Below are 17215 nucleotides of genomic sequence, written 5' to 3'. Positions count from 1 at the left end.
TTGAGAAATTCTTAACATATGAACTTCAAATTTGGTTTGTGGATTGTCCTTGGTAATCTTAAGAAGCCTTTTGCATATGGGGCCGAAAGGTCAAGGGTCAAGGTCACAGTGGCTGAAACAATAGAAATTTTGTCAGCACGATAACTTGAGAAATACTTAACATATGAACTTCAAATTTGGTTTGTCGATTGTCCTTGGCAATTCTAAGAAGCCTTTTGCATTTGGGGCCAAAAGGTCAAGGGTCAAGATCACAGTGACTAAAACAAAAGAAATGTCAGCGCGATAACTTGAGAAATACTTTACATATGAACTTCAAATTTGGTTTGTGTATTGTTCTTGGTAATCCTAAGAAGCCTATTGCATTTGGGGCCGAAAGGTCAAGGGTCAAGGTCACAGTGGCTGAAACAATAGAAATTTTGTCAACGCGATAACTTGAGATATACTTTACATATGAACTTCAAATTTGGTTTGTGGATTGTCCTTGGCAATCCTAAGAAGCCTTTTGCATTTGGGGCCAAAAGGTCAAGGGTCAAGGTCACAGTGGCAAAAACAAAAGAAATTTTGTCAGCGCGATAACTTGAGATATACTGTACATATGAACTTCAAATTTGGTTTGTGGATTGTCCTTGGCAATCCTAAGGAGCCTATCGCATTGGGGGTCGAAAGGTCAAGGGTCAAGGTCACAGTGGCTAAAACAATAGAAATCTTGTATTTATTCTGAGATCATAGGGATTAGGGATTAATTCATATAAAACCTACAGAAGACACTAATGCTGTCAATGAACGTTCCATTTGACCAAGGTACATGTAAGTTGATGTTAGAGTGGTGTTATGTCATGGAAACAGTCACGGTTGCGGGGCATTTGTGTTTGTAAACACACCTGACTTGTTTTTATACGATTTTAGTCTCTTGCTGCCCTTGTAAAGTAAAGTTTATGTTATTAATGTTAACACATTGTTTATGTTCTTTACAATTCCTCTGCTGGCAGCAAAAAAAAAGACATAATAATAAACCAATTAATAAAGAAAAATAACAATAGCAAACTGTTTGCTCCGTGAGCAATATTGATGCAAAGAGCGGAATGAATGGAACCAAAATGCATGGTAAATGGAATCAAATTGCATGATGTATGACGTATATCATACAACAGAATATTGGTCAAAGAAATGGGGCAAATGATTGAATGTCATGTGACAAAATTCCACCAATCAAATGACTACAATCTATTAATGGGTTACATATTATAAAGTTGAATAATACACTATATGCAGAAGCTATTATTATTTTTACACTAGCCATGCTAGTGGGATGCCGTGCTTCGCGCGGCACCTGCTAGCTGGGTGGAGTTAGAGTAAACTTGAGGGATTTAGCACCATACAACGTTCTTTGCTGTGAATCCGAGAGGAATGATCAGTGCGCCTTCAATTGCTGGATGTTTTTGACCTCAATTTGTATGTTAACCCAAGTGGGCATGGTAATCCTTGGTGAAGCAATTTTGAAAAATGTGTTATTGTCAACGTTACAGTATGTTTAGCTAAACCAATGCTTTGTGGAGTGTGTTTTCATAGAGATAATTTTCTACCATTTCACTATTGAAAGCCTGAAAGACACAAATGTGGCAAAAAAAGAGAAAAACAAAGAAGAAATCATCATTTTCTGTATCTCCTAACCGTGAAGCCTCTCGATAAACCCTTGCATTTCCTCGCATTTTGTGTCTTCCCACACTTCTTTAGGTCTTTATCCCTAACCCTCCAGGGTATGTTTGCTAGAACCCTGCCAAGCACAGCAACATGCAACACTTGACTAAGTGACAAGCCTGCCCAGTGTAGCAAGATCCATCAGGGGAAAAGTCTCAAGGCCACACTGCCTCAGAGTCCGTGGTCACTGCACGCAGCAAGATACAACTGTGGCATTGTTCAGTGGGACTTAGCTCTCATCGTTTCAGAGCTGGCCATTCATGCACTGGTGTTGGCAGCTGAATGCATCAAAGTGCACCAGTTCTTTTCCACCTGGTGCACTGTGTTGCGTCTGGCAGGGTTAGGGTTATAACAAAAACGAAACACACAGATGTCAGACAGACAGACATCAGACAGCGTTAGATCTTTTATGTAAATATGAATATGAATTTTTGGTAATGCAATGATATTTATTAAAATAATGTAAATGTCATTGTCAATATGTACAGCCTTACAGGACCTCGGCATGTCATCTCTCTATGCACGACGCATGGCACGCCTGAGTGCCCGTATTTTTGGGGATGTTTTCAGACCAACCACCTCTCAGTCAATGAAAGTTGTACAACTAATGAGAGAGAAACCACGAGAACACAAACCAGAGGTTACAGAGTACTACCCACCGCACACCGAAGTCTACAAGATGATGAGAAGGCTCCAGTTTGTGGGACTTTACAGGTACATCTGTGGGTGCATGTAGTACAAAACATATACTGTCTACAACATTGCCTTTCACACTGGATCTTGGCAATTCCAAGAGAAGGTCCCCTCAAATTGCAGAATTTTCTATTCAGCTCAAATTTCAATGTCAATTTACGTGTGAAATCACACCTCAAAGGACATGAACAGTCAATCATGTGCCCTTTTAATACACAAGAAAACTTGTTCACCTCATTAATAATGCAAATTAGGCATATTCTTAATGAGCGATGTCCCATACATAACAATTTAACATATATTTTTTTTTAGGATTACACTAAAAGCTCCAAAGAAATAAAATGTCTTTTTTCTAATTCATCATGCGTTGGTCAGATATCCTAATTAGATAATTAATTTATTAATGCCCTTAGTACTGACTCGTTTTTATGCCCCGCGGCGAAGCCAAAGGGGCATACTGTTTCCGCCTTGTCCTTCCGTGGGTGGGTGGGGGGGGGGGGGGGGTTTCCGTGGGTGTGTGTGTGGGTGGGTGGGTGTGTGGGGGGGTGTGAGTTTGTGTTACATACCCTATGTGGACTTGTGAACAAAAGAGGTCCACATAATGCAGGTTGTGTTAACCTTATGTGGACTAAGCCGTGTCCACATAAGGTTTTGCCCTTTCTGGAAAACAGGTTTAGAGGCATTTTTGGGTTAGGTTTATCAGTAGCAGAATGAAGAGAAACACTATAGGGAATCATAGAAAAAAAATTGGGTTAAAAGAGTTTTCACAGTTTAAGTAAAGTTATTTTTTGTACCGAGTTTTCTTAACTACACGAAAACAAAGCAATGTCCACACAAGGTATGTAACGTAAGTCTGGGTGTGTGTGTGTGTGTCCGGACAAATCTTGTCAGCGCGATAACTTGAGAAATACTTAACATATGAACTTCAAATTTGGTTTGTGGATTGTTCTTGGTAATCCTAAGAAGCCTTTTGCATTTCGGGCCAAAAGGTCAAGGGTCAAGGTCACAGTGGCAAAAACAAAAGTTATTTTGTCACCGTGATCACTTGAGATATACTTTACATATGAACTTCAAATTGGTTTGTGGATTGTCCTTGGCAATCCTAAGAAGCCTATTGCATTTGGGGCCAAAAGGTCAAGGGTCAAGGTCACAGTGGCTAAAACAAAAGAAATTTTGTCAGCGCGATTACTTGAGAAATACTTTACATGTGAACTTCGAATTTGGTTTGTGGATCGTTCTTGGTAATCCAAATAGGCCTATCGCATTGGGGGTCGAAAGGTCAAGGGTCAAGGTCACAGTGGCTAAAACAATAGAAATCTTGTATTTATTCTGAGATCATAGGGATTAGGGATTAATTCATATAAAACCTACAGAAGACACTAATGCTGTCAATGAACGTTCCATGTGACCAAGGTACATGTAAGTTGATGTTAAAAGAGTGGTGTTATGTCATGGGAACAGTCACGGTTGCGGGGCATTTGTGTTTGTAAACACACCTAACTTGTTTTGTATGCTCTCATCATTAAACCCAGCAAATTGTGGAGAATGGTCAACATATTGTTTCATCATCTAAAAATTGTACTTGTCTTATTTTTTGCAAGATTTGAATAATTCAAGCTTTGTACTCTAAATCTGCTCGTCGTTCGTGTAACTCGTTCCTGGAGGTGCAGTATCACACCGGAATGTCAGTTCTCAACCACTCCAGTGTGGTGTCGTCAAGGTCGATCAGGCTGGCAGGTCCGTTGGGAGGGCTGAAGATTGGACACTCTTGTAGGATGTGCGTGGTCGTCTGTGGGGACCCACAGGGGCAGGTGTCGTCGGCTCTGGTGCCGACTAGGTGGAGGAACGAGTTGGTTTTTCCCCACCCGGTCCGTAGTCGGTTGAGCCTAACCCAGGGCTTGCGCTCGAGGTTGTGCCCTGCTGGCTTTGTTGATGGTACAGGCATGAACTCGTGCAGGCTGGTGGTCATGATCTCCCACTGCTCTCTCCATCGGTCTGCTACCCAGGACGGGGAGAGTGAGGGGCCGTTCTTTAGTTCACAAGCACGGGTTACGAAGTGCTGGCGGTTGATGGAGGGCAGTTGTCAGAGATGTAGGGCACTAGGCTACAAGGCGTGCTAGCTTTCTGAGAAAGCTTGAGAGTCAGGTGGTCACGTCTTATGCTCGCGGGTGGGATGCCTGTGACCATGGGCAGTAAGCTTGCTGGTGTGGGTGCCATGGTACCGGAGATAAGTCGTAGGATGTCATTGAGCACTGTGTCTATTGCTTTTGTGTGGCGGCTCTGCGACCATACGGGGGCTGCATACTCTGCGGTTGAGTATGCCAGGGCAAGAGCAGATGTGTGGAGGGTTGCAAAATTAGCGCCCCAGTGGGTGCCAACAAGCTTTTTGAGGATGTTCACTCACTTTGATGTCTTCTCTGCTACTTTCTCTTTAGGCTGCGGTCGAGCGTAATGCCAAGGTAGACCGGCTGGGGGTCAAATTTAAGTTTGCTGCCATTGAGGTTGATGGTAAGCTCCTTCTTAGCCAGTCTGTTTGCTAGGTGGAAGATGGAGCATACTGTTTTTCAGAGATGCCACTTTTCAGGTTTAAACCTGAATTCAGTTTTTTTTTCAAAAAGTGTGACAAATTAAAAGTGCTGGATTTGGTCTGAAACATCCAGAAAACACATTTTTGAAAAGGGGGTAAGGGTAGTTTCAGCTTTTTTAGTAGTGTTTCAGGCTTTTTATTGATATATTTGTGGCATCTCTGGTTTTTGACTCGCTCAGCTTCAGGTGCCAGTGATGGTAGTAGCTGCACAGGGTGGAGAGATCATCTTCGAGTGGCTGCTGGATTTCCTCAAAGGTTTTTCCAGTAATACCTAGGGCGCTGTCATCGGCGTAGACATACTGTTCCAAGGTGGTGTTCGGGAGGTCGGCAGTGTAGATGTTATATAAGATGGGTGCGAGCACTGACCCCTGAGGAAGGCCATTCCGTAGGCATCGCTTTCTGCTTTGGTCGCCACTGGAGGTCTCAACAAAGAACGTACGATTCTGCAACAGAGTCATTATGAATTGCACAAGCTTTACATCTGGTATAGTTCTTAGCAGCTTCAGGTACAGGCCGCGATGCCAAACGGTGTCATATGCGGCTGTGAGGTCTACGAAGACTGCCCCAAGCTTCTCTTTTCTCTGGAATGCGGCTTCGATATCATTGACGAGGCGTGAGATCTGGTCCGTGGTAGATCTTCCCTTACGGAAACCAGCTTGCGCGTGTGGTAGGCTCAGTTCTATGAGGTCACTGATGCGTGCGAGAATTACCCTCTCCATTACTTTGAAAGTCATACACAAGAGAGAGATGGGGTGGTAGCTCTTCGCCTCGTCAGCAGTTTTTTTGGGCTTGAGTACGGCGATAACTTTCGCTTTTATCCAGACCGCTGGGATCGACAGTGTATCCATACAGTTGGTTAGGAAGAGGCGGAGCCACTCGACAGCCTGAGGTCCTGTATGTCTCAGAAACTCAGAGTGTACCAGGTCTATGCCCAGCGCTTTCCCATTCCTCAGACAGAGAATGGCTTCCATGAGTTCTTCTTTGGAGATTGGCCCTGACAGGTCGCTTGAGGCGCGTTGGGTGGAGATAAGTTCTTTTATTTCCTCATTGACTCTTCGGTTGTGGTTTTTGGCATCAGTTGAGCGGTCTTTCCATCTTCCGTTGTCCACAAGGACAGATGCAATTGAGTTTGCAGGAACTGGACAGGGCTTTGGTTTACTGCCTCGACCAGTGAGTCGGTTGATCGTGGTCCACACCTTCCGGCTGGAGTGGGTGAAATCAATGGTGGTTACCATCTCTTCCCATCTGGTACGCCTTTTTTCACCGAGGGTATGCATAAGTATATCAGCTTTGTCTGCTTTCTCGGTGTCACTCGCGTCGTTGTACTCCTTGAGTAATCGGTCACAGTCAGCATCCCAGCATGGAATATACTGGCCACGTCTTCCGCGAGGAATGGATGACTTTGCAGCAGATGAGAGCATATTGGTGAAGGCGGTGCATACTTTGGAGGCGTTCCCGGATGGGCTTGGGAGGTCGAAGGTGAGGTCGTCTGTTAAGGATGTGAGCTTGTTCCAGTCAGCCTTCTAAAGTTCCACCTCTTTTTGTTGAGGGAGGTGATCTTTATTTCGATCTTTGTGCCGATAACGATAGGGCAATGTCCGGATCTTGGGAATTTGTCAAGAATGATGCGTTCGCAGTTTTGTGAGATATTGGAGGAGACGAAGCTCAGGTCTGGGTTCGACCACTTCTTGTGCCGACCAGAGAAGAAGGTGAGGTGGTCTTTTGAGGCGTAAAGCAGGTGGAGATCAAGCCTTTCAGCCCAGTTGGCGATGACATCACCATTCAGGTTGGTGTCACGGAAACCCCAGTTTGTATTGCGGCTGTTGAAGTCACCACAAACGATGGCAGGGACTGTAACCAGAGGCAGGTTGCATTGGGTGACCGTCGATGGGGGCGGCTTGTAGAGGTTTACAACTTGGTGGTTATTGGCAACGATGGTTATCCATTCAGTTGGGCTGTCTGCAGTCGACTTTTGGTCCAACTTGGCAGTGATACCATCGCGTGCATATGAGGCAATCCCATGGTGTTTGCTGGGGATAAACTCTATAGTGTTGAAGCCTTCAATTTTGAGCTTTTGTTCATCCTGCATGTGGGTCTCCTGCAGGAGTATGATGTTGGCTTGATGTTTTTCAGCCAGGTGTCGGACGAGATCACGTTTGGCTCTGGTGAGTCCTTCGACATTAAGTTGGAGTATACGAATCTCGGTAGTAGACATTGTCTCGTTTTAGGGGAACGCCCCGGATTCGTTGGCCAATAAGGTGAGATTGGATGGATCTAACCTTGATTGGCGGTTGAGATGGTTGACATTCCTTAGCGATATCGCGTAGGTTGAGTTGTGTTGCTGGCTTTGGTTGGCTGTAGCTTTGCAGACTTGTGAGCTTGTGAGCTTGAGCCGTAACGGAGATCACCACGAGAAGATAGCCAGCATGATCCCTCCTGCTGATCATGGATCTGCTGATCATGGATTAATCTGAATAATTTCAAACTATAACTAGAATTGTGTTTGTGGACAAACACGTAGCTGTTTCGACTGTGTTAAAATATTGGGCTGTGTAAAAGTGAATTTAGTGTTATAAATTAGCAAAAGCGTCCATTTGTACATTATGTAATTGGACAATATTTCACAAGCTGCGTTGATGCCATTCTACCGCGATTCTACCGCGATGGGTAATCCAATAATAGGATCTTGGTGGTTGCAATGAATGTTTGAAATGACCTTGCAGAGTGCACTCATCATGCGGTACATTGCATTCACTGTGTGCGTGTTGAGATTTCTTCCGGTGCACACAAAGCTGGTTTTCTCGTAATAACATTTTTATCGGACGGGCAATGCTGGGGTCAGAATCACTTTTCATGGGATTATAGGGAAGAATAAACAATAAAAACTTCATATCATTGAAAATCTGAATAAGTGGAGAATTTGAAAATACCAAAACCTCAATTGTTGTTTTTTGCTACTTTGTCCGGGTTTCGTGGTAACGGGCCACATAGGGTGGTCTAAGTGTGTGCCAGGTTTGAAGTCGATGTGGGAAAAGAAGGGGGAAAAAGGAAAAAAGAAGGGAAAAAAACCAAAAAAAATTGCTGTTTTGGTGTGTGCACAAAACAAGCGCCCCCCCCTCCCTCGCGACGCCTATGTCCCAAAGAACTCCATTTGTGATTGTTCTGAAAAGGAGTAACAGGCCTCATATGTGAATTATGTCATCAACTTGTTTTTGTACACACAAAGGTTTTGTGGAATTCGGAACAGATGACGGATAAACACGCAATGACTAAGGCTGGAAAATATGTGTCAGCTACCTGTGCCTTGGTCCAGTCATGTCAAAATAATCCTAGCCTGAACTGGTTAAATACAGGTATATTGTTATTCTTTGCAAAGGTGCTGCTCTACCATTTTCAGTGACCGTCAAACTTAAGACACTATTTGCATATTTTTCCTGATTGCTTTTCCTGGTGTTTGTCTTTGACAGGGATGAACATGCTGATTTCCGTGCTGAGATGAGGAGAGTTGCTCGTCTTAAAGGGAAGGCCCCGCCCAAAAAAGGAGAGGGCAAACGAGCAATGAAGAGAAAATGATCAGCCAATTTGGCAAGCATTGAACCTTACAAGTCTTAGATGGATGCAAGGAGACTGTTAATCATCCACATATGGATGTACAAGTACTAAGAGTTTGATCAAGGATGTGTCAGAGATGAATGACAAAGTCTGTATCTGACCTTAGTTTGCAGATGCAGTCTTTGTGCTGCAATAAATGCATGTATATAGAGGAGTTATGTCTTACAAATTATCAAGGCCAGTCAAAAAAAAAATCAGCAAGTTTCTCGTCCCCGTCCACTTTTCTCTCCCACAAAGATGCAAAAAAGCTTCTTTTTTGGGGGTGTGATTTATTTGGATGTTTCGGATTTCATGTAGGCCTACTTTCTAAAACAGCCATTGTTTCCAGACAATTGTTTCGAAACAGTGTTAGTTTCAGGTAAGATCTCCCCCCCCCCCCCCAGACTCCTGTCAACAGCATTTAAACACCTTTTTTCCCTGCCCGGCAATTTGGGTACTTTAATTAATCTGATTTGGCAGAGACATCAACCAACTATTGTAGATTTGGGCCGAACATGAACTTCTCATGTCATCATAACCTCATCATGTGTCACATGACATCACATACATGTATGTGTCCAATTGCTTGTAACTTGGTATGACCATGCAGGTATACCACAAAGTGAAAATCCACACTCATTGGAGGGCTCGTAATTTTGAATCTAATTGTCTTATGATGAAGTCATTCATATAGACCTTTGGGAAATTTAGTTAGCTACGTTTTGATATCCCATTTGCTACTAAAGACTGTATATCATCCAAGATTGACAACAATTTATGAAAAATGCTGCATTTTGAAAACTTTTCAAACTGCATAATTTTTCAAAAACTGTTGTTAGTGTTGGATGATTGGTAGCTTAACAACATTCCCCAAAGGTCTATACAAAGGACGTTATTATTAAATGATCAGATTCAAAATTATGTCCCTCCAATGAATGTAAACTTTCTTATTTTTTGGTTGTGTTTAGATGAACACTGTAGGGTGTGATGACATCGTCACATGTTACGTGACACCACATTAAAGATCCATTTTTCAAAGGCCTATATATACAGCTACACAGCCATGTGGTTGTGAAGGCCTAAGCATCGCTGTTGTTAAACAAGTTAATCCCAATATGTACTTGGACGCTATAACAGAGCAGTGAAATTCATGCACCCCCAAAAAATGGCTTTTTGAATGTTGTGTTTCTCAGAAAATATGCTCAGTATGATTGAAATGTAAAATTATAACAGAAGAAGAAATTCTAAACTTCATGTCAGTGAAAAAATTGCTGTCATCGATTGCTGTAACGTCGATACTGGTTACTGGTAAAACTGACCTTAAAGTTGAGAAGAAATCATTCGAAAATGTTCCCGAATCTATGTATTTATCTCAATTTTTAGGAGTCCCCTCAAGTTGTTACTTCAGGAGTAGCTGAACATTGATATCATTTCAGTATATTCTGAAATTCAGCTTAATCTATCGTTGCAAAGTCTTGTGTGACATCTTGAACTACCTCCAAGAGAAATTTTGACAAGGATTTTTGGCTGACCAAACTCACGCACATGTACATGGTTTTCAGGTTGGCCGATTTTGGTGCAACAATGCTGACGAAGTGCATATTAGCATACATCATTAACGTAACTCGGCGTGACTTGCACGGGTCTCGGTATCGACGATTGGAAGCCAGCAATAACTCGTGAAGGAGGCGATGCTGCAAATTTTTACTGCACACCATAGTAAATGGGAAACTTATTAATATTCGCGAGGCTTGCAAAGAATTGACAGATATTGTTGAATAAATGGCCCCTAAACCAGCATTGATATCGATCATTCCAGGATCATGTAGGCCAATGATTGGCAAAATAAACAACAGTCCTGTGGTAGCTTGTAACAATACAGCAGTACACATGGTACACATGCACTCAACCACCATTGTGTGAGGACTTACCGGTACGCGGGCCTGTGAAACACAGTTGCTATGCTCTTGTGGAATAAGTCTTAACACGACATGTTCGTACTGAGGATGTTAATAATGAAAGCGTGGATCTGGAATTTGCTTCTTTTTTTTCTTCTTTTTTTGGTAAACACGTCGCCCACGGAAAAATTTACTTTTTTCTTTACCGAGCATCTTTGTAATACTGGACACAATGAATATATGTAAACAATATTCCAGGTTCCTATGAAAAAAACTTCTTGTAATTTGTTTTGATATGGCAGCAGAGGTTTATACCCTGTACATCTGTTGTAATGCAATGAAGATGACTAATAAAGCATTGAATATACAGGGTGAAGCATATTGCATGCATATTAAAGCTAAAATATGGCCCCTCAGCATAAACACAAAAAGTCTGGAATTATCGCAGAAAGAAAGGTCACAAAATTGGAGCATTTTAACTGTTTATTTCTTTTAAAAGGAGTAACAGGCTCTGTCCATTAACAGCGGCCATTCCCCAACCTGGTCATCCCGCATTGAAGACTGGCTCCTCACACTGTTATTCCCTAAAAACAACAACCGTGTCGTTTATTGAATTCTTTAATTTTTATTTGACACAACTTGCAATTGTACAATCCCAATATCTACAGAACTATACACCCTACCTGGATGGAACTTCTACTTGTAACTGTACATGCCAGATGATACCAAAATAATTGCCGAAACAGCCCTTTGTTTGTCCACATAAATAGATCTATTTTTTTATTTTATTGATTGTAATCGTCAATTTGAAAAATGTTTCCAAAATGTTTATTTGTTTCCAGCAAAATTGTAGCCATACGACCACCACCTTCACGACCACCTTCAAAATGGGGGCGCTCTTCAAAACTGACCATCATTATGCATACTGCAAACTTATGTAACCATTTTCACGGCGCATTGTGATGGCTTTTTAGCAGGTTTTCTTTTTGGATTGATGTCAGAACTCTCTTACCATTTACTAAAATAAATGCTGTACAAAGAATCCAGAGGGGGGCCGAGTGCCCCCTCTGCGCCCCCCCCCCCCCCCCCCCCCACTCTGGATACGCCACTGAAGTGGGCATTTTCCCGCTAAGCGGGCGAGACGAAGCCTTGCAGATAAGATAACTTATTACATCTGAGTGAAAGATTACAATTTCAACAATTTCATGTAGTTAAAAATACAAAACATACATAAATTACATTGTCAGGATAAGAAATACCCAGAGGTGTAGTAAATCTTCAACCCCGTGTCTAAAATGTATGACTATGATTGTATTTTATGATCTTGACATTGCTATTTATTTTATAGAATTATCTATGTTGTTGTCCACTATTTAGAATTATTCTGATAAATCTTTCTTTCTTTTCACGACAATACTTCTCCGCGGGTTTTTTCCTAATCATTTTATGGTATGAACTTATAACTTTCAACATATATCAAGTGCATATTACTCTGACGTCATGATGACATCATCGGGTGTCAAATTACAGGCGATTTAAGATTTCTAGATTTAATCTTTGAAAATCAATATAAACCTAGAGATTCGTGTTTGTTACAAATGCAGAGTGGTCAGGTAGACAGTTTATAAAACACTGTCCAGTTAAGTTATGAATATATTTATGTAAGAACAAAGGATAATGAAATTAAATCCTTTCCAGGACAATCAATTATTTTGCCAGACCAGCCTGGCTACACTACATTTCCTATGTTCTATCATGATCTGTGCTATTTTGTGTATGTTCCTCTCACTGTATCGCAAAACCCGTGGTTTTCCAAGTCTTGTTTCACGTGCCATTCATGATTGTGTTCTCGCAACGATGCGACACAAGCTGTAGGCCTATACACGTATCCGGTGCAAACGCACATTTTTGTACGGTCAATCCGAACAGCTGTTGAAATTATTCATTAGCTGCAGTGTCAAAAAAGCACATGCATAACTAGGTACCGCTGGCCTCAGATTTAAATTATTTTACAACCATCCGTTGATGGGATATGACGAAAAGGTCCAAAAATTTAACAAATCATATAAAATCACATGATGACGTCATCGTGACGTCACTTCAGATTTTGAATGCTTTTATCAATACCTACCTACCCACCAAACTTTTTAACGATCAAACATACCCTTATATGTGAATATAAAAAAATATGTTTTTGATGAAGTCATGATGACGTCACACATTTAATGAAATTATGTGCATCTATCTATGAACTAACAAACCTTTTACAAAAAGTATTTTGAATTTACCACATTCCGTTGATGAGATCCAAAATTGAATAATTCATATAAAATCACACGATGACTTTTTCGTGATGTCACTGCAATTTTTGTCTATATAACGTCTCGGAATACTTCCATACCGATTTTGAACCAAATCGGACTTCCGTTTGTGAAGATAAAATATGCACTTTAGGATGACGTCACGCGACACGTGATGACGTCATGATGATGTCATGATTCAGCCTGAATTTTCAGAAGGTGTTCTAAGTGGGTGCAAGGTTTGAAGTCGATCGGATTTGAAAAAAAGTCCAGGAGTGACTTGTAGAACGAAAAAACTTTCACTAACAGCGAGCTTCATGTGTTCATGAAATTCAAAGTGAATGCACTCGACTTTATATACAACCATTCATAATTATTGCGGACGTAGTTTGCCCAACAGTTTTGGCATGACAAAAATGTATACATGACGTATGCGTACTAATACAGGTTGATACATTACTTACCTTTAGATATGAACACCAGTCAAAGGGCTTATTTTGACAGTGCAGTGTAGATTTTTTTGTTCATTATAAGATTTCCAAAGGGGGGGGGGACGGACAGTTAGGCCACTGAGCGAGACTCAGATATTTTGACTTGACCTTCTCTGAGACCTTTGGCAAGTTGCCGTAGAGCTCGGTGTTCGTCATATGGGCCTTCCAGCTGATGTTGTGTGCCATCCTGAGCATCCGGGTGTAGCACCCATCAATTGGTCTGGCCTGCTGTGAGGGTCCACGTCTCGCTACTGTAGAGAAGAATGGTCTCCATCGGGGATGACAACTTTGGCGGTGGTGACAGTGTAGGTACATGTATAGCCTCAATGGCTTTGAGAGGTCGAGGGAGGACTCCACATGCCTTCAAGATCTTGATCATTTTGCTTTGATGGATGAGTCAAAGGCTTTCTTGAAGTCAATGTAAGTCAGTACAGCTGGCAGATTGTTCTTCTTGACCTCAATGATGCTTGGAGGGCCAGGATTTGTGTGACTACTGTACTCTTCTCTGAAGCCATTCTTGTTGAATCTCAGCTTGGGGTGTATGGCCGTCCTCTGATACGGTTGAGAATCAGGTGGTTGTAGATCTTGGCTAGGACACGTGATGCAGATCCCACTTTTATTGTCGGTCTTCATCAGGTTAACGGATTTTGGGAAGGGGATGATGTTGGATTAGAGCCATTTGGGTAGGTTTGTCATTCATCAGTAATGCCATGTTTAAAAACTTCGGTACGATGTCATTGAGCTCACTCTTTTTTTAGCACCTCTGGAGGGATGCTGTCCGGACATGCACTCTTCCCTTACTTGAGAGACGTCTTCACCTTCCTAAAGCTCCTCCATTTTGAAGGGTCCATCATCGATATCAATACATGTATTCATGAGGACAGTCTGTATGTCTTTGTCCTTATCAGCGATCGTTGGGGGGGAGGTCACCTAGCAGGTTCTTGAAGTGGGTGAACCAAGTCTTTACACGTTTCTCGGGTGAAGGACAGCTGACTTGGCTTGCCTTGGATTTCCTCCTACCACTGATCTCTATCACAATCCTCCATGCCTCTCCATATCGTTTTCCGTCACTTGCTGCCACCACCTCACTGATCTTGCACTCAAGCTCCTCCCTCAGCCTGTCATACACCTCAGTCGAAAAGCTGAGCTTCGGCTGCCTTGAAGTTGTCCTTGAGCTTGTCAGACTTGCCCCGGATGTACTTCTCATGGCTTTCTTCAACTTCCTTCCGTGCTGTGACAACATCAGGGTGGTAGGAGTGGCAGCTTTTTTTCACATGTTTCTCCTTGGGTTGACTCGTCGTTGCCTCAGAGTTAGTCATGAAGTGCTGGTAATGCGGTTTTATGCTCACTCTCCTTGTTTCCCATGTCCTCCTCCTCTTCACACTCCTCCCTCCTCCTTTCCCAGTGCTTGGAAGTGGTTGACCACCTCCACTATGTACTGGTCCTGCAGCTCATGTCGGAAGAAAAGTACTTCCAGTCAATCTTCTCTTTAGGGCCAGTTGACTTTGGTTGTCTCAAGCTAAGCCTCACTCACACAGATACCACCTGATGGTCTGATATGACAGTGTTGAAGCTGCTGTACGCCTCAGCATTGAGAACACTGCTGCGCCATTTATGCCTGATGAGGATAAAGTCGATCTGGTGCTTGGATTCTAGTAGCCCTGTCTTGGAACGTCAAGAGCTTTCCTTATCGCTTCTCGAACTGTGTGTTTGCTAGAGGTCCTGTCCTTGTAGAAGGTTGACTAGGTTTTGACCATTTCGGTTGGACTCATTAGTGTGCTAGGTGTAGCGGACAGAAAGTTGAGCAGATATTGTGGTTGGCTGTCTCCAGGCACATGATGTGATGAAGCTCATCACCTCTCCGAACCTGACCTCTTCATTTTCATGGACATGGTGATATTCCTGGATCCCCAGAATGTCAATTCCGCAGTTCCAACTTCGTCCTGCCAGTTCCTCACACCTCAACTCCTCCCTGATATGGTGAAGGCATTGAAAGTCGATAGTATCGCCAACTTTTTTTTTGCCTTTAAGAAGGGCGCAGTGGCCTTGACTCTGTTGTCGGACTGATCCCTTCCTGGGGGGTTTAAGGACCCGTCGTCATAATGCCCTGAAGAACCAGGATCTTGGTCAGCAGTGGGTCTCCTGAGGACTCCCACCGCTGGAAGTTGTGTGGGATTTACCTTAGTCGTTGGAAAAACTAAGGTACTGTATTTTAGCCGTTTTTCTTCTTTACAATGATCTCAAATTCTTGGTCTGATGTCAACTCAAACTTGGCCATATTGACAAATGACCCGAGCTTCATTTGGCAGGGTTTGGTCATATCCGGGTCAAAGGTCACCTAGTGGTCACTAGGGATAATTTTATTGAAAATTACAAACGCTACTTCTCTCACAGTCTTCATCCAATGACAGCCAAAATTGGTCAGTTGCATCCCGAGCCTCATTATAGGGTGTATACAGAATTTTGTGAAAATTAAAAATACTGCAGGTGAGACTTGCGCAATCCCCCTGACATGCTGGCAATTTTTTTTATAAAGTCAGTTTCCCTAACCAAAATGGAAGATTTCTATTGTTTTAGCAATAGTGACCTCACCTTTGACCTGTCAGCCCCCAAATTAATGGGCTTGATAAGACTATCCAGAGCAACCCACAAACCAAATTTGAAGTTCCTCAGTAGAGTATTTTTCAAGCATTCGTGCTGACAATATTTCTATTGATTTAGCAATATTGGCTTAGACCTTTGACCTGTCGGCCCCAAAAGCAATATGCTTTTTAAGACTAGCAAGAACAACCCACAACCAAATTTCAAGTTCCTAAGTTAAAGTATTTTTCAAGTTGTCGCGATGACAAGATTTCTTTTGTTTTAGCAATAGTGACCTTGACCTTTGACCTGTCGGGCTCAAAATCAATAGGCTTGTTAAGACTATCAAGAACATTCCACAAACCAAATTTCAAGTTGCTAAGATAAAGTATATCTCAAGTTATGGTGCTGACAAGAATTAACATAACACCCACACAAATACTGAAATTTGTATTCTTGTGGAGACATTTCTTTGTTCTCGTGTAGTAAAGTTTCTTGGCTGAAATTTGGATTTAATATCCCTTTTCTAAAACTATTTCATTTGCGACTGATCAACCCACCTTGGAAATTCCTAGTTTTCGAGTAAAATCCATGTATCTATTTCATGAAAATCTTGTGAAGACGTATTCATAGAAATTGTCCTGTGGAGACGTATACAATCTTTTGTTCCCTATCTCCAGAGGGCACAGTGTATCAGATCACCCACACAAGCACACTTAGCTTATGGGGTACCACTATTGTTCAACCCTAATCTCCTTCTTTTGATCTCTTTTGTCCCTTTAGAAATCTCAAAGCACATAGGGTTAGGGCTATGTTGTACTTCAATTTCTAAAGACAGACTTGCAGGGTACCATTGTCCCTATTGCAGGGTACCATTGTCCCTATTGCAGGGTACCATTGTCCCTATTGCAGGGTACCATTGTCCCTATTGTTGCCCTTTGTTCATTGTTACAGCAATCAGTTATGGTGCCTTCCCCTTGTCAGCAGGTGGGCAGAGATCTCCAGCCTTGTCTGTTCTGCGCTGCTCTCGCACATCCCTCATACGTCTTGCCGCTCCACTCCAAGATATCTGTTGTCCACTTGCGTCTGGGGCGTCCTCTCTTCCGTTTTTCTTCCACCTTTCCCTCTATGAGCTGCCTCTGGTGACTAAGGAGCTAAAATATTGAAGCTTTCTCTTCTTTATGTCATTTATTAGTGTTCTTTTCCTGTTTACTCTGTCCAGAACCTCTTCATTTGAGATTCAACATTTTCCTGTAAAACCACATTTCTAGTGCTTCCAGCCTCACTATGGAGTCTTGTAAAGTCCAGGTTTCTGCCGCATACCTCTGTGTTGAGATGATGTAGCATCTGAACAGATGTACATGTAGCCTTAATTTA

The 17215-nt window shown here is 42.3% G+C and overlaps 1 protein-coding gene across 1 annotated transcript in view; it reads left to right on the top strand.

The window, feature by feature from the left end:
* LOC119741691 (28S ribosomal protein S33, mitochondrial-like) overlaps nucleotides 1-10848 on the top strand; it is a 29509-nt gene extending 18661 nt beyond the window's left edge. Inside the window, exons 2-3 of the mRNA XM_038217543.1 lie at nucleotides 2187-2412; nucleotides 8446-10848. Of these exons, the coding sequence (XP_038073471.1) occupies nucleotides 2187-2412; nucleotides 8446-8551 (332 nt within the window). The 3' untranslated portion in view covers nucleotides 8552-10848. The remainder of the gene's footprint in view (nucleotides 1-2186; nucleotides 2413-8445) is intronic.
* The last annotated feature ends 6367 nt before the right edge of the window (nucleotides 10849-17215 follow it).

This window comes from Patiria miniata, unplaced genomic scaffold (assembly GCF_015706575.1).
Source record: "Patiria miniata isolate m_02_andy unplaced genomic scaffold, ASM1570657v1 HiC_scaffold_11, whole genome shotgun sequence".
NCBI classification, from domain to species: Eukaryota; Metazoa; Echinodermata; class Asteroidea; order Valvatida; family Asterinidae; genus Patiria; species Patiria miniata.
The sequence above is the reverse complement of the archived record's forward strand: the minus strand, read 5'-3'. Positions and strand labels throughout refer to the sequence as shown.